This window comes from Idiotropiscis lumnitzeri, chromosome 16 (assembly GCF_059441095.1).
Source record: "Idiotropiscis lumnitzeri isolate Australia: NSW breed Sydney's pygmy pipehorse chromosome 16, RoL_Ilum_1.0, whole genome shotgun sequence".
Classification (NCBI taxonomy): domain Eukaryota; kingdom Metazoa; phylum Chordata; class Actinopteri; order Syngnathiformes; family Syngnathidae; genus Idiotropiscis; species Idiotropiscis lumnitzeri.
This window is the reverse complement of record NC_142406.1, coordinates 9,767,370-9,787,506: the sequence shown is the minus strand read 5'-3', so window position 1 is coordinate 9,787,506 and position 20,137 is coordinate 9,767,370. Positions and strand designations below refer to the sequence as shown.

Below are 20,137 nucleotides of genomic sequence, written 5' to 3'. Positions count from 1 at the left end.
TCCGCCCTCGACGCCTGCCGACACCGTCGCCCAACAACCAGCTTTCCAACCGACATCCTCAATCAACAAAAAACCTGCTCTGCATCCAGACGAGCCAAACGACGAGCTGACCATCTCCAACAATCCTTGCCAAAGAGCACTCAACCACAACCACACCATCGGCTCCAAAAACACCGTTCACGACTGCCCTCTTTGGCATCAGACCTTTCCTGCTCCTCCAACAACTCCAACAAGCCTCCTTTCGCTACGCTCAACCGAGGCAAACCACAAAGCTCACAACTCGGCGCCCTCCTGTTCACCATTTCCAGGCACCCCCTCGGACAAACAATACTCATGTGTGCCGCTCGATTCTTCAATTGAGGAACGGCTCCTCTTCCTCATCCCATCCAGCTCAAGCGGATTCCTGCAACACAGAAAGAAATTAATTGTGCCTGTCGCATATCAAGTTGCCGTGCACAAATTTAATCAGTGGCCATGCGTTTCGTGATCTTCATCCGGCTCCTCCTCCACCCTGCAACAACTACATTTGTATAGGCCTTTATTCACAAAAGACGCTCAAAATTTAAACAGTCGACGAAAGGTCGGCGACATCCCCTCCAGAAGAAAACCTGAAATGGAGAGATTAATCCCCTTCCAGGACGGCCAGGCTGCAACGGAAGCGGAGTGGGCAACATTTCACACAATTTGATGTTATAAAATGTCAACTAAAACATGAGACTCCAGAAGCCGTTCTTCCTCAAGACCCGGCCCGGTCAAATAACGCAGAATCCTCCACAGCGACGCCTCCGGAGAAGTGGTTCACCTCAGATCTCGCCCTGGTCGCTCTGTGCAGAAGCCACATTGATTTATTTTACTTTAGAAGACAAAACACAAACAAATATTTAACAGAACTAAACAAAAGCATCACGACGTGTCACCGGCTTGATTGGCGCGTCGACTTTGTTGGTTTCCCTCGCCCGTCCTTTCGTCCACCCTGCAAAACGCAAAATGTGCAATTAGTCGTGTGCTGCTCACCTCATTGTGCACATGTATAATTCTAACCTTCGTTCTCGGTTTTCGGTTCATCTCGGTCCATCGCACTTTGCTGGCGCCCGACAACAACCTGCAAGTCATCAACACAGGGAGGGGATGAAAAATAAAACTAAAGCACAGCACTGACAGGAAGTGATGGAACGATTCACTCAAAATCCGATTCGATTTTGGATTTTCAGGTCCTGATTTCAATCTGCGATATTTAATTTTTTTAATGGCCGCCATGCTTGTCTTGGTGCACTCGTGTGGCGCTGCAGCCGTCCACAAACGTGCTACGCATTGATGTTTAGCGCAAGCGTGTAAATGTTTAGTGCATTTTCAAATGGAAACTAAATGTCGAGTTGCATTAGTCCTATCGAACGACCAATAAATACTCGCAAACGTGTCACTTTTAAGCTCCAATTAATTATTTTTATGTAAAAGGGACTAAAATCATATCAATAAAATTGAGGAAATGCACTTTGCTGAAGAATGCTAAAGTTATATCATTTGTTTTTTTATTTCTTTAACCTGAATACAAAGCGTTTTTTGCTTCTCTAGTAATCGACGTGTGTGATGTTCCTTAAAGAAAAACATAATTAGGACCATATTTAACACCTTCCAAAGATACGTCAGAAGTTAGTTTCGCTAGCGCCATTTTTCGGACTACAACACTGCTACTGTGGGCTGACAAGAGAAATAACAGCACACATAAGCCATTTAATAAAAAAAATAAAATAAAAAATTTAGCGCCGTAAATAACGACCTAGGCTGGTTATGTTTTATTATTGGCGTTACCGTTCATGGCAGATTTGTCATGCTGTACTTTGGGTGGTGAGATTTCCGAGTTCATAAACGCAACACATCACACGTACTCGTCCTGATTCTTTGTTTTCGAGCCATCAATCACGAGGATATAAAAACAATTTTGTTTTTTAATACACGCGAGTTAAAACAAGCTGACTAATGCAGTCGCAATTTACAGTAGACACTACAATGTGTTAGCGTACCACTACAGGACATTGGGTGTAGCGTTCCATCAGATGCACACGGTAGCGTGTCGCTCCTAAATACAGAAAGAAAAAGGTAAAAAAACAAACAATAAAAACACGGCTAGCATTTAGGCACGACTATCCGTGTCAAATTAAATCGGCATCAGCCGCACAGTGCTTCCTTTTTAATGAACTGGTTTATCACTGCTGTGTTGCTATGAAAGAAGTTTTCATCGGATTAAGTAATTGTTTCCTACACAGACACGATAGAGCGGTTCTGGTTAACATGGGCTTGCAAAGCGATTATTTATATTGATGCATATTTTGAGCATTTTTTATTGATATTAAATTGATTTTTGATTAATCCCTACATCCCTAGCAGGTTATTAAAACACTGACGACAAACAAAATGTATGGACAAGTCATACGGTAATGTGTTTTTGTCTGAATGGGCAAACAACATTGCAATATCAGGATGCGCCCAAAATAAATAAATAAATAAAAATCGGCTTTTAACTTGTCCGCTTTATTTCTACAACCTCCACTTATTTTGTTGGTTTCTTTACCTGGCTTTTTGTCCCCCTAAAACACACTTATGTACTCATTACCCTGGTCCAGGTCCTCTTGGTGCCCTTCAACAAATTTGGTTGCTCCACAAGCCTGAAACATAAAGGGGGGGGGGGGGGGGGGGCTTTATTTGTGTTGATCAACATGATGGAGTCCACCCTCAAAGCCGACACTGCACACTCTGGCCTTCAATTGCCATCCTCTCACAAGAAAACAACTGCTCTGGATCCAGACAAACAACTAAAGACCATCTCAAGCAAGACCACCAGACTCCAACAATCAGCCCTCCAAACACTTTCTTACACCTGCCCTCATTTCAAGCCAACCTTTCTAGCACAGCACACAACTGGCATCCAGAACCAAAAGTCAACCAAGGCGCGCCACAGAGCTCAACATCCTTCCCCATCTTGTTCACATTGATCCCCACACAAACGGTAACTTTTGCATCCCCCATGATTCTTGATTTGGTGGAATCAACTCCTTGTCCTGATCGTAGTTGGCTCCTCTTCGAGCCTGTAAAACACACATGGACCATTTTGTGTGCTGGTTTATTTTCACCTGGTCCTAAGTCCGCCTGCTCAAAACACACTGCACCTGAAATGCATCAACAATTGGTCAAAAACAAATCTGCAGTTCAATTACAAGAACAAATTCATCAAGTTTGTCACGCTCAAGGAAAAACATGCTGGATTAAAAAAAAAAAACAAACAAACATTGGAAAATGTTGCAAATGACACCAATAGGGGGAAAAAAATTAAATAAAAAAACTAAAAATCAAGCAAAAGGAAGCGAATTGTGACGTGCTGTTCTCAAACGCAGTTAGGTTCCTCAAGTGTGCAAATCCTGCAAAAAGCAAAATGGCATTATGAGAAACGGCAACAAATGAGAAACATTTGCTCGTGCTTTTACTTAGCTGAGGAAACGCCATGCGGTCGGTCGCCATCTTGCTACACCTGTGGACTGCACTTAGCGCACACCTGACTCCAATTGCCTTGCAGGCCTGCATCACATCTGCCTTCTTCTGCTTGTTTAATGGTGTTTTGCACACTAGCGCCACCCGGCGACCTGTAATTATGACTGCATTGGTTTCACATGGAAATTTTTGCTTCCATTTCACACTACAAATATGAAAGTGAATCACACGCCCTGAATAAATTGTATATGTACTTATGACCCTGTTCTGGTTCGCCAAAGTGCCTCCTGTCCCACTGGCTTCCTCTTCAACCTGCAACAAGTCAAAGACGGAGGCTGAGTGGGCAACATTTCACATAATGCAGCGTTAGATAATGTTAACTAAAACAATGTGGGAATCAAATGAATCAAACCAGAGCAGGTCTTCTGCAGGGAAGCGGTTCTTAAGACCTGGCCCGGTCGCTCGGTGCAGAATCCACACAGCACATGTAATTAAGCAAAAATAAATTACACATTTGTGATTAACTAGCCACATGACTAAAAAAAAGAAAAAAAAGTTACAAATGCAGTAGGCCTACCTCAGATTTTTATGCCCAGAAAATGGAAGCACAAACTAAGCAACATAACACCTGAAATATAAGATAAACAATTGGTCAAACAATCGTACAAAAAAAACTACAGTTCAATTCCAAGTACATATTCATTGGGTGGGTCATGTTCAAACAAATAAAAAAAAAAAATGCTGGCCAGCATTAAAAACAAACAAACAAAGAAACAAACCAAAAACATTTGAAATTGTTGCAAAAGAAACCAATGGGATGAATCAAGCAAAAGGAAGTGAATTGTGGCGTGCTGTGCTCAAACGCTGTTACGTCCCTCAAGGGTGCAAATCCTGCAAAAAGCAAAACGTCAAAATGAGAAATAGCAACAAACAAACATTTGCTCATGTGGTCACTTAGCTGAGGAAACGCCATGCGGCCGGTCGCCATCTTGCCGTACCTGTGGACTTCACTTCACGCACACCTGACTCCAATTAACCTGCAGGTCTTCTTCTTCTGCTTGTTTAACGGCGTTTTGCACACTAGCACCACCCAGTGACCACTAATGATGACTGCATTGGATTAGCGTGGAAATCGGTGCTTCAATTACACGTCATATACATGCAAGTGAATCTCATGCCCCAAATAAATTATGACATCCTGGCAATCATTACTCAACACGACATCGTCTTCAAGCGTTCCGTTGTCGCCATCTCCCGGTCAGTCGGAGAAATGCTGCCAGTGACAACAGGGAATTAAAAACAAACATATGAATTATATTTCAATTGGTGTCCCGTGCTATCATCCATTTTCGTTTTAGATTTAAATTTAAAATCAAACTATTAGACTTTTCTTGACTCTTCCAAGAAAACAAACGAGATAATCAATCTCTATTTCAGTTTTTGAATTTCTATTTTAAAATGAAAATGAAATAACTAGTCGTTTTCCGATTTTAATGTATTTCTGATTCCAAACATAATATCCAATGACCAAAAAGACGGACACAGATGAACACATCTTAAGCGTTGTTTCCAAGTTGGTATTTCTCTTGATGGTGTTCTGAATATGACCTGTTGGTGGCAGTAGTACGCTTAGGCCTCATATACTGTGCTGTAAACATTACCGAAGAAGAATATGAATGAGTGCCGTCCCAAAAGACCGGACCTTTCTTGTCGAGTAAAAGAGAAACTACTCCGTTAAATCAAGAAAATTTGGTCATACTCCATACAAAGAGCATCTTAAGTCACGGTATGCAGTTTCCGTAACCTTCCGTGCACTCTTTATACACCGCGACTCGCTTGTTTCAACATTAACCCTTTGTTTCTGATTGTTAGCATTTTAGCCTCAGGGGCAAGCAATCATAATACTTTAGCACTGTAATTCGACTCGTTTCCACAATCAGCTGTTGTAATCGAGGTATTGCATTGTGCAGCTGTACTTAATGTGGTTTAGTCGATCACTTCACATAGAGCACCACGTTGCAATTCTAACGGTTATTTATGCATTCAAATCAGACTCGTATAGTTATGATGTTGATGATCACTTTCTCTCAGCTTAGAGTCGCGATGGCAGCATCATTGCCACAGAAGACGGGCATGACAGGGATGCCCACTCAGCAACAGCCTCCTCACATGCCACCCGGTGGCGCCATGGCCGCAGGTCAGCAGCCAATGCCACCTCAGGGTGCCCTCAGAGAAATATCCCCCGTGTTCCTTTGCCGGATTGGACAGGAAACCGTCCAGGACATTGTCACTCGCACCATGGAGATCTTCCAAATCACACGAGCCACGCAAGTAAGGAAAAAAAGAACTCAAGTAGGACCCTTATTGAGACACTATTGACTAATTTCTCTTGTCCCTCACGAATAGGGAGCACTGTATAGGTTTTTTTTTATTAGATTGGACTGGTTCACTTACAATGAGTGTATTTTCCAAAATGAATACAATCAAAACACTTTAATGTCTATCTGTCTAATGAATGGTGTTTTCTCCTACTTTTTATTACACACAAAAAGCCACACTAATATATGACACTACAATTAGTGGATAGGGAGCAATTCCACAAAGCGCAACACTAACAACCAATTACATGTTAGTGTCGGGTTGAGTCTGATATTAACAGTCATTTGGATTTTCATTTTAATAAAGTAAGATATACACGGTGATTGTATGAAAAATCTTTTTTAAATATGACTAGAACTTGATAGCTCCCCATCTTTATTTCGATTACAGCTTCCCAATGGTGTGACTCAGAGCCAGGCGATGTACCAGGATCGCTTTGGGAAACTCCAGGAACACTTGAGGCAGCTCGCCCTGCTCTTCCGCAAACTTCGCCTCCTCTACGAGCGCTGCGTGGAGATGACCGCTGACCTGCAGGAGGGGCCGGCGGAGGTCAGAAAAACAACCTGCATTATGCATAAAATTGTTTTGTTTACTCGGTAGTTGGTTTTGTACAAAGAGAGAGAGAGAGCGAGAGCGAGATTCTAACTGTACGAAGTTGCCCCTGTCACCCTCATTAACATAATTTTACTGTCCATATATATTTTTTACAGCTTGTGCCCTATGTTGGAGAAGAGCTGGTCAATGTCAGAGTGGAGCCTTGTAGTCCTTCAGTCCACCAGGAGCGAAAAGAAGTCCTTGAGGTAAATTGTACTTCTTATGTAATAATATCGACTCATCTACAAACACCCATTAATTTTTTCTTGAAATGGTTTTCATGGTTCAAAGATCTGAACCCAATATGCCGTTTAATCTAAACGTTTTTATGATTAAATTGTTGACACTTGTTCTTCTCGTTACCCTTAAATCTGTCTACCTGAATCATTTTAACTTGTCACCATTTGCAGAAAGTACGTCAGAAGAATCAGGAGATGAAGGTTCTTATGGATCAGATGAGGAACTTGCTGTGGGACGTCAATGCCATGTTGACTCTGAGGAAGTGATCAATCCTGATGGGCAGACCAGGAGAATACAAACCTTGCTGGAAATGAATTGAGCCCTCTAAAAAAAAGGTTTCTTTAACTTTCAATGCCACAAGGTGGCAGCAAAGCACTGTTTGTCTAAATCAACCTCAATTCGCTTCAACATGGATTCTTGTTACTGGCATGTCCAAGATCCGCTTAACAGCTGAATTTTCCAAACGCCAACTGTTAATATGCAGGAGTTCACTGCATAGCTGTTGAACCCCCTTTTATAAAAGGGTTTTTGTTTGGCAACAATTGGTTAACTTTAACTTTCAAGGCAGCTGAATGACTTGTATTTTTACAGAATATGTTATGAACTCATTTGTGGAAAACCTGTATTCCATCGGGTCACGACGACAGTTTTTTCTTTGCTCCCATCTGCCGTCTCAACACGTGACTCATCGAATCATGAAAGGCAGTTCTTCCAGAAAGCACATCGTGCAAGTAATAGCGCGCTCATTATGCTCTTTCTGAAAAGTAAGAGGTGCACGGTGTCAACTGGCCCCTCGGCAGCTACGTACAGTACATCTCAGGTGTTTTGTACTGTGAGTGTGTACGTGCTTAATGAGTCTTCCTCAAAGTTTGCCCTTGTTGTTCAGGCTTGCTTGCCTGTGAATGTAATTTTGTCAACAAGGTCGTATGTGTTTTGTACAAAATAAAAATTGTTTTTCTAATTAAAAAAATTGTAAAAAGAAATCCTTCAAGCCAGTCTATTTAATTTCATGGTAAACTGTGCAGGGCCTGAAAATTGGAGCATTAAGGAGGACTATAACAAGGTCTGCATTTACAAATCATTTATTTGCCTTAGTTTACTTTTTCCTGTCAAACTGTCCGTTTTTCTTGGCAACAGCCCTTGCTCAGTAACACTGAGGCGAGAATAGCCCGAGAACATGGCACTGGTACGACCTTCCTTGGATGGCGCTGGCATTCCCATATATGCACAGCAACAACACTCGCGTCAGAAGCTTCCTCAAGCGTGAAGAGTTCGCTTTGCACTTAAAAGGACTTTGTATTGATCCACAGTCCACCAGGGTCTGTCTGATTGTCCTCATGACAGTTTATATGAGTCTCTCTGATTCATCACAGCTGGACATCATCTTACCAGATCCACAAGTCTCACCTCTTGGTTGGTGCTGTCCAAAAGCCCGCCACACGGACCGACTATGATCAGTCACATCATGCCCTTTCTAGGTCTTTATACTTCTTGCGGAGGACTGACACTTGATCTTTGAATAGCACAGGGTCGAGGCGAAATTGTGAGTGAACCAGAGGCATGTAGCCAAACCAGTCGGCAAAGGTGTTGACACACTCCTGGCGCTGGTTGAAATGCTCCGGGTTGGCCCAGGGGACATTCTTGGTGGCCTTGCGGGTAAAATAAGACTGATTAAACCTCACTCACAGTCCATGCTGAATTTGACATTGAAATCTACAGACATTTACTTGATTTAATATATATATATATATATATATATTTAGATTTAGATTTATATATATATTTTTTTTTTAGATTTAGATTTATATTTTTATATATATATTTACATTTGTATTACGGCTGTCAAATTTGAAGCATTAACTCAGTTGATTAATCCATTTTTTTTTTAACTCCGTTAAAGATTTTAACTCAATTTGATTTACTTAAAAATTAATTTGCATACTTTGAAAATATTGTGCCGTATTAGCTGTAAATCTTTAGCACGTTTCAGAACAAAACATCGTGTTCAAGTTACCACTGGGCCTTGAAAACCAACACTGCTGGAGTGTGGCGCTTGTGGGTTTTGAGAAACGTTTCAAAGAAAAATCCCAGTAAACATGTCTCCATTTAGATTGTATTCAAGAATCAAAGAAAGCTATTAGAACAGTCTTTGAATTAAATATACGTCATATTTGGCGATTTTGCATCAATTCCAAGATATTATTCAAGTAAATATCTTTTCCAAGCAGCGCAAAAAAATAGTAGTTCGAAAATGTGATTAATCGCAATTAATCATGGATTTTTTTTTAGGATTAATTAGTTTAAAAAAAAAAAAAAATATATATATATATATATATAGGGGGGGGGGGGGGCGACTTCCTACCTGTGGGCTAGGCAACTCCTTGTATTGCTTCCTTTGAGCCACTTTGATGGGCGGCAGGTGGGTGACAGCGGAAACCAAGAAATTCATCAAGATGTCCTCGCAGTTGGACGTATGATCCACCAGGGTTCTCAAAGACTGCGGCAGGTAATGCGAGAACAGGTAGTGGTAATACCTGTGCAGGAATTCATAATTATGCAGCGTAGACCAAAGCAGGTTGGACAAAGTCCAGTCCAGTAAAACACACATCTGATGGTCTGCATAAGTAAAGTTGACCATTTAACGTCATGCAAAACTACTCAAGAACGACACAACGTTGAAAAGGTACTCAGTCGTTACCATGGCGATGAGTGAAAACATTACACCCGTTCGCAGTTCCACAGATGCACGCAGTTGAAATATCCTTTTTTGTTGTATTTTCAAGGTCTGCAAAGTGCTGGAATTTTGGATAAAGTGCTTTTAAAGTGCTAGAAATTGCAGGTACAAAAAGCTATCTGACAAGACAACTTGCTTGTTAGATGGAAAATGAAAGTACAAATCTTTACATAAAACATTTATTCTTACCCTGTTATATGGGGGGGAAAAAAAGCACAGATATTGATTTGTTTGTGCATAAATACCGACTTTTGCATCTGATAACATTGCTCTTTGTCGGGTATTTGTGTGTGTGCTTGCTTGAACTCACAAGCGGAACCATTCTAGAAATGCGTGTATCGGAAAAGGTGTGGTTGTTCAAAACAATTGATTGAAAATTAGATACATGCGCAAATTAATTTTAGCATGCCGACGTAAAGCTTATGCCGTCCACGTAATCATTTAAGCATCTGTAAATGTCACGATGCAGTAGTCACTTTTAGTCTATCATAAAAGTTGATCAAAATTGAGACAGTGTGCGCAAAAAATACAATTACTTAAATGATTAATTAAAATGTATAATTTTGAAGCTAAATTAAAAAAAAAAACAACAATTAAGATTAAATACTAATTACATTACTGTGATAAATAACATGATCAGTGGAGTTGCATAAATGAATATCATTAATTATTAATAATCATACATATAATCTTATTTCAAAAGTGTGTATAAAATTGCATTAATCAGTCCCCACAAAGTAGCATCAGGTTCAAAAAATGTAATTTAACGCCAATTTGGTTTTATTGTACAATATTCCACTATATTTTATTTATTGATAAAATATTGAGAGGCTTTACCTGTGGTAGAAGGCAGCCCCGGTCAGGACTATGGAATAGTCATTGGTCCATTTGGAGGTGTAGCCCCAGGCGTGCTTTAAGGGATCCCAAAAGTGACTCCGAGGAGGATACCCCACAATCCGATCAGGGAAGCTCCGCCACACCAGGAAGGCAAAGTTCACCTTTAAATGCAAGTCTGGTCAGAACCCGACTTCATATATTTCCAGATTTACTCCTGCTACGCACCTCACTCGTCAACAGGACTGTATCCTCGTCCAGACTCAGCACTGCGTCGGTTTCTATGGCAACATGAGGTAGGAACCGACTTGTGGTCTGCGAAAGCAATACAGCAGTAAATCTTACAGCTCCGCGGGCTACTTTTTATTTGGCATGTTCTTTGTGAGATTAGGAGAATGAGTCAGAGATGATCTTGTTACAATAAATGAGCCTTTGCCAGGGCGGCTATAAAAACAGAGAATGACTGACATGAATGGAAATGAATGCTACTCGGGTTGATGGAGATGTCAGATAGAGACGTGGATATGAAGATAGATGACAGACATCAAAATGAAGGACCACATAAGGCGGGGAACAAGGCAAAAAAAAAAAAAAAGAGATAAACAGCCCAAGTGACTTACAGTTTGTCTAACTGTCACTCAGACACGAGACGCGGAAACAACACTGACCTTCCTCTTGCCGTCTGTCACGGTGAGGGGGACTGGCATGGGAGGCCATTTGCTTCGACTGGGCGGCGCTTTCTCGCTGTTCCAGAGAATGATGATCTGGCTCGGCAGAGAGACGATTTAAATTGATCCAAATCAGCCAACAACACGCAAGAGTGGGTATGACAAGGACGCTGACGTGATTGCTTACTCAGCAAACAGGAACAGTAAACAAACGACTAATTTACATTTTTTTTATCATAAATCTACAGTTTTGCACAATATATTTGCGTGCCGGGTCGACTTACTTGTGAGCAGTACTTTGATTTGGAGACGACCTGAAGCAACTTCATGATTGGCTGAGACTGGGACACCAATGGAGAGACAGCGTGGATGATCGCAGTAAATTCCTGACTTGGACTGATGCCTTAAGCAAGAAACAAAAATATTTTATTAGTATTAGTCCACTTTGCAACATATCTATAATAGCCTGCTTGTCCAAAGCGGTTGTGAGTTTGAAGCATCGGAAATACTACAACTATGATGAGGTTAGATATTAAAGGGGAAGTCAACCCCCCCAGATTTTTTTTTTGCAATATTTTTCTATGTTCCTAAACATTGCTTTGTGATTAATATTATGTTCGCGGAATACGAGTTAAGCAACAAAATCCACCCCTTTTCAGCCATCTCAGTGGGCGGCCATTTTGTCATTTTCTGTCGAGTGAAAATGACATCACAGTCGCTCAGCACGCGGCTAACGACCAATCATGGCCCACCTGTTTTCGGAAGCTGAGCCATGATTGGTCGTTATCTGAACCCTGAGCAACTGTGACGTCATTTTTAGTCGACAGCAAATGGCAAAATGGCTGCCCCTTGCTGGGTTTTACTGCTTACCTCATATTCCACAAACTCTAATTAATCAGAATGTCATGTTTGGACCAGTAGGGCTGCATTGAACATATTCTTGGTCAGACATTTTTTGGGTGGACGTCACCTTTAGGATTTTGGTATCCGACTTTGAAATGATTATAAATTATAATTCCCAACCTTCACAGGTGGGAACAAGACACGGTAGATTTCTTTTTCGATTTCTCACCCGAGTACAACTGACACCTGCTAGAGAAATAAAATGAAGAGTGTTGTTTACCGAGCCCCAGGTAGTAGAAAGGGAAATGCGCAAGGTGAGTGGAATATTCTGGCAGGACAAGTAGACCTCCTGGCAGGGAGTTCCACATGTATTTGTTCCTTGATATGTGAGAAAATACACGATCCTTAATGATCTGTGGAGGAAAAAAAAAAATCGGCAAAATAAAATATATCGTCAAGTTACAATTGAGAGACTTCTCACAGAGAAACTGCACCAATCTCCACGTCCTTATTTTTTTTGTTTTTGTTTCCGTCTCTGTACTCCACTTCTCATTTGCACCAACAGGAGGGGTCCATGAGGCGTCCCACCACGTCGCCCCTTGCTTCACTGACCTCGGGCTGACTGCACAGCTGTCTCCCACGGGGAAGAGAGGTTCCCCCCTCAGCTTGCTGTATGTATATAAGCAGCTTATCACCAACCTCCAGAACCTTTCCTTTATTATCTCAAGCATAAATCCCCAGCAGCAAACACACTCGGGACAGCCAGACTTTGCTTTTATAAACATGGAAGTGCAAAGGCAACATGCACTGCTCACTGTGTGGGCCTCTCACAATTTGTGTTGTCTTCGCTGAAATAAAAATAACAAATGTCCTGTCCGGGGATGGTGAAGGACCAATTCAGGGAAGGAAACGGCAGCCAAGTAGGCACGGATTACGGTTGTCATTTTTACTGGATGATTAATGTGAGAGTGAGGCAGCATCGGACATGCTCGGACTGAGATTTAGAACATAATGATAAAGTATGTCGGGTCTTTGAGACTTGCAGGCATCTCAGGTGTGTGCTTTGAAAATATGGTCCCATAGCTAAAAAGCAACAACAAAGCGAAACAGTCAAAGAAACGTAGGGCGCACTGATCGGAATGCGAGTCTATAATCATAACGTCGGCTCGTTTGATTCAAATGGAAATCTCGCCGGGAAAAGAAGCAATCACTGCACCGCACGGGCGGTAAACAGCAGAGAGGTTTGGTGTGCACGACTGCAAACGAAAAGCGGCGTTTTCTCGCCAGTGTTTCTTTTTACAGACATTTTCACTGCAAATGACAAGACGCCATGCATTCCTTTCCGGAATTGTATTTGGCTTGCGTTTTTTTTGGCCATCATCGTGTAACACACACAACCTCCCATCGTTTGGATAAAAAAAAACAAAAAAAAAAAAACAGTCAAAGCAAGATTTTTACCTCCAGTGTGGTGACGACTATCTTGTCCACAGAAGAGAAGTAGGCTTCCCACAGCATTTGCGTTCTCTGTCTGAGAGCCAAAACGCGCTCATTTTCGACGGCTCTCACCGTCGATGGCACCTAAAGAGAAAAAAATTGGACAAATGAGAAATCACAAACAAAATTAACCCGGTCGCGGAATTCGTACTGCTTTCATACTTTTCGGCACTCAAAACCATTACCAAATCATTTAACTATGAAATATTCCAAATACTCCGAAATTAACTTGCGCAAGAGTCCCGATTCCCCAAATGGCTTGCGTGCGACTTCAAAAGTGCCACTGCATTTAATCGAATTAATTTAAAGTGGATGAAAATCATTTTGGGCCGAGTCAATGAGAGCATTTGACTCGGCTAAACCATTTTAGCATCAAACGATTCTCTTCGAATGAATACTAAATCGGTATTTTTCGCTGCTGCCTTTCTCCCATCTCTCCTTTTTCCCCCCCTGCATTTCACAAGGCTCTCTCTCTTTCCAATTAGCTTCGAAAGATGTAATTCTCAAAGTCGCCTTCCCTCAATCAGCCTCGTCACACTCGTTTGCCGCACATGTCAATATTATTGCGTTATAGGACGTGCAACGCCGCTGATGAGGTCGAGCTCTTCATGTGCTGGAGTTGGAACCCAATTAGGCATGTCTCCTCTCATCAGGCATCTTTGGTCTTGTTTGGGTTCATGTGCACGGCTCCATTTCATGTCCACAAACTTGGAAATGGTCCAAGCCACAGGAGAAAATGTCTCTTGTTGAGAGGGCACCAGCTTTGTTTGTTCATTCTGTTTTCTGTGCGTCACAAGAGGCGAGGGGGGGGGGGACGGACACGCCTAGCCGGTGCTTTTGCGTCTGAGCTGGGTTTTAGATCTCCATAGTTTATACGGCACGGCAGCTTCACGTGTAGAGCACGTTTCATGTGCAAGTACAAGCAGTGATTTTGGACCTTTCAGATTTCGGGCAAAAAAGCAAATTCTGGTTGATCCACTTCATTGATTTGATGAATACAATTTTTATTAAATTCAAATTTATTAAGATTATTATTATTAGGTAAGGGACGATAGTCATGTGATAATGCTGTAAAGTAAAGTTGACCTGCATGAGTATGATAAGAGATGTTGCATAATCTGAGCAAGGGGCAGCATGCATACATTAAATAGAAGTGGTCCAGGAATGGACCCTTGTGGAACCCCCGCATGTGATCTTTGTTCACTCTGACTTGTGACGAACAAATTGAGACAAAGTAGTCCCTATCTTGTAAGTATAGAACGGCGAGGCAGGTTTTGTATAATTTGCTTGGCTATACAAATCAGATCCATTCAAATCCATGTCATGCGCTACACAGGATTTCTTATTTTACCCATAAATAATATGAATATATTAGAAAACAAAATAATTACGACTGTTATACTGGTGAGGTTATGTACTAGAATGGTAAAAAAAAAAAATTACACATTCAACCTTGTTCTTGCATTTATTTGGAGTTTTAAAACATGTCACCTGCTATGTATTCATCAGTGGCCTAAAGCCAAAAATTACACGGAGTCTGCAAGGCCAGCCCTGGAGCAAAGTTTTAAAAATGCTGGGCAGTTATGAATTACATTGACAAAATAGGGACAAATTAATTCAAGGAAGAGAAAATTTTAATTCACCGCACACATCAAAAACAAATAAATTAGTATCTTTCATTCTTTACTTGGCTTAAAGCAGAATTTGTATGTAGTGAAACAAACCCATTGATTCAAAACATAACTTGAATTCCGGCATAACAAGATTAGATTAGATTGCAATAAGGACCACACTGAGGTCGAAAGTGCGTGGGCATTATTTTTTTTCTTAACATTACCTGCAACAGTAGTCTCTCATCCCCTTCAATGACAGCCTGGTTCCATTGTATGACGTCGGAAAATGGCAGCTCCCAGCCGTTGCTCAGCAACACAGGTATACAGGCCGCCTGGACATGTAAAGAGAAGTTAATATGCACTTAACTATACTTAACTTTGTGGCTCACAGACGCAAGCAACCATAGCAAAACAGGCCAAATCAAATATATGTAACTATTTTCATCACTCGATAAATAAATAAATATAAATAAATAAATAAATAAAATAAAATACTTTTTTATACATATATATATATATATATATATATATATATATATAAATATACATATATATATATATAAATAAAAAAAATATATAAATAAATTAAAAAAATATATATATATATATATAAATAAATTAAAAATATATATATATATATAAATAAATTAAAAAAAAATATATATATATTAATAAATTAAAAAGAAAATATATATATAAATCAATTTAAAAAATATATATATAAATTAAAAAAATTATATATATATATATATATATATATATATATATATATATATATATGTGTGTATACACTTTCAATCTTGAGGTGACATAATGCTGCTTAATCATACACCGAATCAAGAGGCGGCGTTCTCATGCAGTTGAAGTGAGTAAACAGATTTTAATATCCAGATAATTTTAACATTTTAGATTTATATGTGACATTTCTAAATATAACAGACCAAATGGAGACCGACACTTACTATTAATTTGTGGGGAAAAATGTGAAATTGACATATATACAATGGCTGATATTTGGACATGGCAGGTTTCCGCTTGACATTAGATTGACTTTAGTTTAGTACTTTAGCTTTTACTCTTAACGCCAAATTCAAAGTCACCACTGTATTTGGCCGAATGTTAAATCAGGTGAACAACATATTAGTCACCACAGAAGTTATCGTCTATTTATTGACCCATGACATGCACAAACTCTGCCTGTTTACACGCAGCTGACAGTGCGTGACCCCGACAGGGACATAACAGTGAGTAATAACTTAAAAGTTCTTCTTTCCCACGACGCCCTGCAGGTTTTGGTGAGGGACTTCCAACACACGCAAAAGCAAATGTGGCTGACCCCGTTGACAGTGCTGCTGACTCTTAAGTTTACTAATGAGCAAAAGCCACTCGGGATGCGAACCAGGCGGGAGCTGGTGCAGAATAAGAAGAAACCGCCGGTTGATACACGAACGAGTTGCGCGTTATTGGAGTTGACTTTTGATGTTGCCTCATCCCGTCTGACTCACTGACAGATTATTTTTTTTTTTTTAACCTTCCCGGCCCTCCTCTGGACTCTCCATTACCCCCCCTGGGTGCATGTTTGTCGATCATTTCCCATCTCTTGGCGCTCCCGTTTCATTTCTTTCCAATCCTCCTCCGACTTTATAGGTCACATTATTTTTTTTTTTAATTGCTCAGTTAAAGCACCAGAAAACGGCAACAGCAGCCAAACTAGTGGCGATCAAACACTCTCTCTCTCTCCCCCCGCCGGGTCTCCCACATGCGCATTTCATCCGAGAATAGACCAGCTGAAGGACAGTCGAACAAATGGGAATACTTGTGTGTACGTGTGAGTGTGTGTCAGAGGCAGCCCCGGGTTACAAGGTTGCAGTGATAATCCAAATTCAAATTCAGCTATCCAAACGGAATGGCACCCAGAGGCTTGTGTGAGTCCTCTGGACCCAAAGGTGAAGCGCCCCAACGCCGCACTCGAGCCAAACCGGAGGGCGTGTTAAATATCTGTTGTGGAGCTGTTTGTGGACGGGGCAGCACACGTACCGTATTGTACGCGCAAGCTGGATTGTCCGTGTGTATTTTGGAAAGCTGGCGTTACATGTCTAACCGCATTAGTAATTGCCAGTTCTTTGTGGGCTGGTACCAAAACGAAGAAAAAAAAAAAACTACACCCATTACAAAAAAAAATAAATAAATAATCTTGAAAAGTGAATGGAGAAGAGAAAAGGAGAGGACAGAGAGGCGAGACAGAAGGAGCGGTGCATGGTGCCAAGCCTTGTGGGTTGTGTGCAGATTTGTCCATTCAGCCTCACACACACACACACACACACACACACACTTACAGCGAGGCCAAGGGAGCTCAGCAATGAGCAAATCTAAAAACAGCCACCACTGTTTCCTGCTCGGGCGCGAGAACCTCGACTTGGGTGGCAGAGAAACAACTGCAGCATACACGCGTAAATTCACTCAATACGGACGCCAGCGTTCGTTAACGGCGTGTATGCGTCAGGGCTCGTTTATGGGCTCTTTTCAATTGAAAAGGTTTGGCAAATTAAGCCCGATGGCCACGTTTGAATTCAACGCAGTGCAGCTTCGGACAGACCATTTGCAGATGTGGCCATTTAGGAGTGGAATGTTAATCATCTGCAACCTGCACAGCTCCAGGTTTGAAATAGCGCAATTGTATTTGGGTCCATCTGTTGTTTCATTTTTATTTCTTTGGCACTCTTGAGACTAGTTAAGTCACACTTGGAAAAAATTATTTTCATGATATGCCATTAGAATTTTGCATTCATTGGCCTGATAAAGGGGTCGACAATTTTTATGAGTAAGATCGGAGGGTACCAAAATCGCAGCCGGAGGGCGGGGGACTGACTGGCAAAAAAGGGTCAATTGCCCAACACTGCCAACTACTTCCTTGATAATATAAGAAATGCCCGAGTTTCAAGCCCAATAACATTTACAAAAGTAACAATATTACAGTAATCTTATGACAATACATGTTATTTGAATTTATTTTAAATAAAATAAAAGTCTCTCACCGTCACTGATCGTGAGCGGAACCCACGCGGCTCGCACGTGAGTTACACCAATGTACCACCAAAATCCCAAATAGCAGGTGCTAAATGGTGTCTTCATTTGAACAGATTGCGTGCGCTTTTGGAACGCGCGCTGTGCGTTATCTAATATTGCGTTGCAATCAGCAGCAGCTGTAAAAGTAGTAGAGACCGCTCTATTTTAATGAGGTTCTGGTGTGTTAAGTAGCTCTGATGGGAGATTTGGAAAAGCAATGCGAGAGGAGAATAAAGTTTGAGGTGATGGAATTGGAAGTGTTAGTGGAAGAGAACAAAAATATTGCAGGAAAGAAATCTATCACTGGGACAGTTTTGGGAAAGCGGAAACAGCACTAAAGCCTGATTTTGATTGACTAAATTTTCCAGGTGTGTGGGAATTGGATGTAATAATCCATTTTGTGTTACATTTAAAAGTTTGGCTAGCCGAGCCGGGAAACTTCCATTGGAAGCCAGCGCCATTTGCCGTAGTGTGCTGCAATGACCACAAATACAAAATGGCATGACTCCTTCTTGTGACTGATCATTCAAAAGCTTAAAAATTGCATCGGTAAATGGACAGTATGTCTTGATAATTTTTGCTTCCAAGAAATAAATTTGAAAAGAGCTATTCTCCCTTTAAACCTTTCATTTAAAAAAATATATATATATTTTATATATTTTTCATTTTTATTTACCTGCAAGGACTCAAGGAAGCGGAAGGAGCCCAAGCGTCGTCCTCTCGGCACCAAACAAAACGTGGAGTTGTGAAGCAGCTCCTGATAGTCGAACCTAACAGAAAATAACAAAATAACGAATCATCATTAATGAAGCAAAAGTAAAAAGCTAACTCAATGAAATGCTACCATGATGGTAACATTCACACAAACACTTTCCAAACCAAACCTTTTTGCGACTTTGTCCTAACGGTTCACTTAACAGTATTTACAGCAATAAATCACCCACGTTTTCTCTTTTCATCCGCAGACATGTCGGCACCGCTACATCCAATAGGCACTATGTTGTAAAAAGATTCACATAAGCAACTATGACCTATTGATTGGCTGTTGTTTTAAAAAAAAAACAAACAAAAAAAACATTTCCCCGCAGTGCCTCAGCAATACATTACCTGGGGGTGTTCCATCAGCTCCTGCTCATATTTCACGGAGCTGCTATGTAAAAGAGCCAAAATGCAAACCCTCTGCATCAATCATTCCTTCAACTGCTACCAGCGACAGGTGCTTGCATAGTGGGGCCAGGGTCACACACACACACACACACACACACACGATTGTGTATTTATACTGCATGAAATTGGATTTAAACATGCACTCATATCTTGCTAGAATAAAAGGAATTTGTTGATCAAATGTCCAAGCGATGTCCCGTGCAGTTGCCTATTATTTATTACAGAATGTGTATGCGGTTGGCGTAAGAAAATGAACAAATGCAAATTCCCCTGTTTGTGTATGACAAATGTGGTTAGGGCCGAGCTGGTTAGTCTGACCCACTTATGTCTTTTTGTAGCCGTTTTTGTTTTGGTGCACACAATGCATGACTAGAGGCCATATAGTGGATGTTGGGGAGTGTGTGTGCGTGAGGACAAGTCTTTAATGAGGCTATATTGTCTTCCGGCGCCATTCTCTTGTGTCATGTACCGCAGCTTGTACACAAAAGTAACACCAGGTTTCCCCGTTTGCGATAAGAATAGGAACATAATCGCATTTGCACGTACTCTTGATGACTATAAAATAGTTTCTTTGTTGGTCACAACATTAGGTACACCTGTAGAGATTTAAAACTTGTTCCTTGCAAAGCTCATTCGGGAAGAATCACAGAGAATTACTCAAAAATATCTATCAATCAAATAGTAATATGTTATATCTGTGTTAAATTAATCTGTGTATACTGATATGCAATCTGGTCGTGCAGACAAGATGCAAATTTAAATTCTATGTGGCCCAGAGATCGTGAGTGGTCTCTTAATTAATTAAAACAAATAAAATAAAAATTTTGGGGTGGTGGGGAGCCGTTATAAAAATGTTTACTCAACTACAGCAGCTCTCCGATTAATCACGGCTATATATAATTTCTTTTATAGTTTTGAGTTGCAATATCACCATTCAACACAAGATGGCAGACATGGCTTGGCTGCACTTGCATTGGGTTTTAACGAGGCTACAACCGATTAATCGGCCGGCAGATTAAACG

The 20,137-nt window shown here is 40.8% G+C and overlaps 2 protein-coding genes across 3 annotated transcripts in view; one reads left to right on the top strand and one right to left on the bottom strand.

Annotated features, from left to right (window-relative positions):
* Positions 1 to 5,153: 5,153 nt before the first annotated feature.
* LOC148321299 (mediator of RNA polymerase II transcription subunit 30) lies at positions 5,154 to 7,660 on the top strand. Of its 2 annotated transcripts, none has more exons than XM_088319199.1 (5): positions 5,154 to 5,269; positions 5,575 to 5,814; positions 6,253 to 6,411; positions 6,573 to 6,662; positions 6,867 to 7,660. In XM_088319199.1, the coding sequence occupies exons 2-5, from the start codon at positions 5,587 to 5,589 to the stop codon at positions 6,960 to 6,962; spliced, it is 573 nt and encodes a 190-aa protein (XP_088175325.1). In that variant the 5' UTR covers positions 5,154 to 5,269; positions 5,575 to 5,586; the 3' UTR covers positions 6,963 to 7,660. The 2 variants fall into 2 exon arrangements, with proteins under 2 accessions (XP_088175325.1, XP_088175326.1); XM_088319200.1 differs by having other exon boundaries at positions 5,167 to 5,269; positions 5,580 to 5,814.
* A 102-nt stretch (positions 7,661 to 7,762) lies between these two features.
* The window catches only part of ext1c (exostoses (multiple) 1c), a 46,640-nt gene continuing 34,265 nt past the window's right edge, over positions 7,763 to 20,137 (bottom strand). Inside the window, exons 3-12 of the mRNA XM_088319198.1 lie at positions 18,625 to 18,718; positions 15,107 to 15,214; positions 13,234 to 13,353; positions 12,056 to 12,188; positions 11,217 to 11,335; positions 10,933 to 11,028; positions 10,493 to 10,579; positions 10,268 to 10,428; positions 9,059 to 9,230; positions 7,763 to 8,345 (exon numbers count right to left, since the gene is read on the bottom strand). Of these exons, the coding sequence (XP_088175324.1) occupies positions 8,160 to 8,345; positions 9,059 to 9,230; positions 10,268 to 10,428; positions 10,493 to 10,579; positions 10,933 to 11,028; positions 11,217 to 11,335; positions 12,056 to 12,188; positions 13,234 to 13,353; positions 15,107 to 15,214; positions 18,625 to 18,718 (1,276 nt within the window). The 3' untranslated portion in view covers positions 7,763 to 8,159. The remainder of the gene's footprint in view (positions 8,346 to 9,058; positions 9,231 to 10,267; positions 10,429 to 10,492; positions 10,580 to 10,932; positions 11,029 to 11,216; positions 11,336 to 12,055; positions 12,189 to 13,233; positions 13,354 to 15,106; positions 15,215 to 18,624; positions 18,719 to 20,137) is intronic.

What these genes read in the sequence shown, in the direction of transcription:
- LOC148321299 (XM_088319199.1), top strand. Translation starts at nt 5,587, where the DNA reads ATGGCAGCATCATTGCCACAGAAGACGGGCATGACAGGGATGCCCACT. An exon ending in AAATCACACGAGCCACGCAA is followed by an intron (nt 5,815 to 6,252) that starts GTAAGGAAAAAA and finishes TTTCGATTACAG; the next exon opens with CTTCCCAATGGTGTGACTCA. An exon ending in AGCGAAAAGAAGTCCTTGAG is followed by an intron (nt 6,663 to 6,866) that starts GTAAATTGTACT and finishes CACCATTTGCAG; the next exon opens with AAAGTACGTCAGAAGAATCA.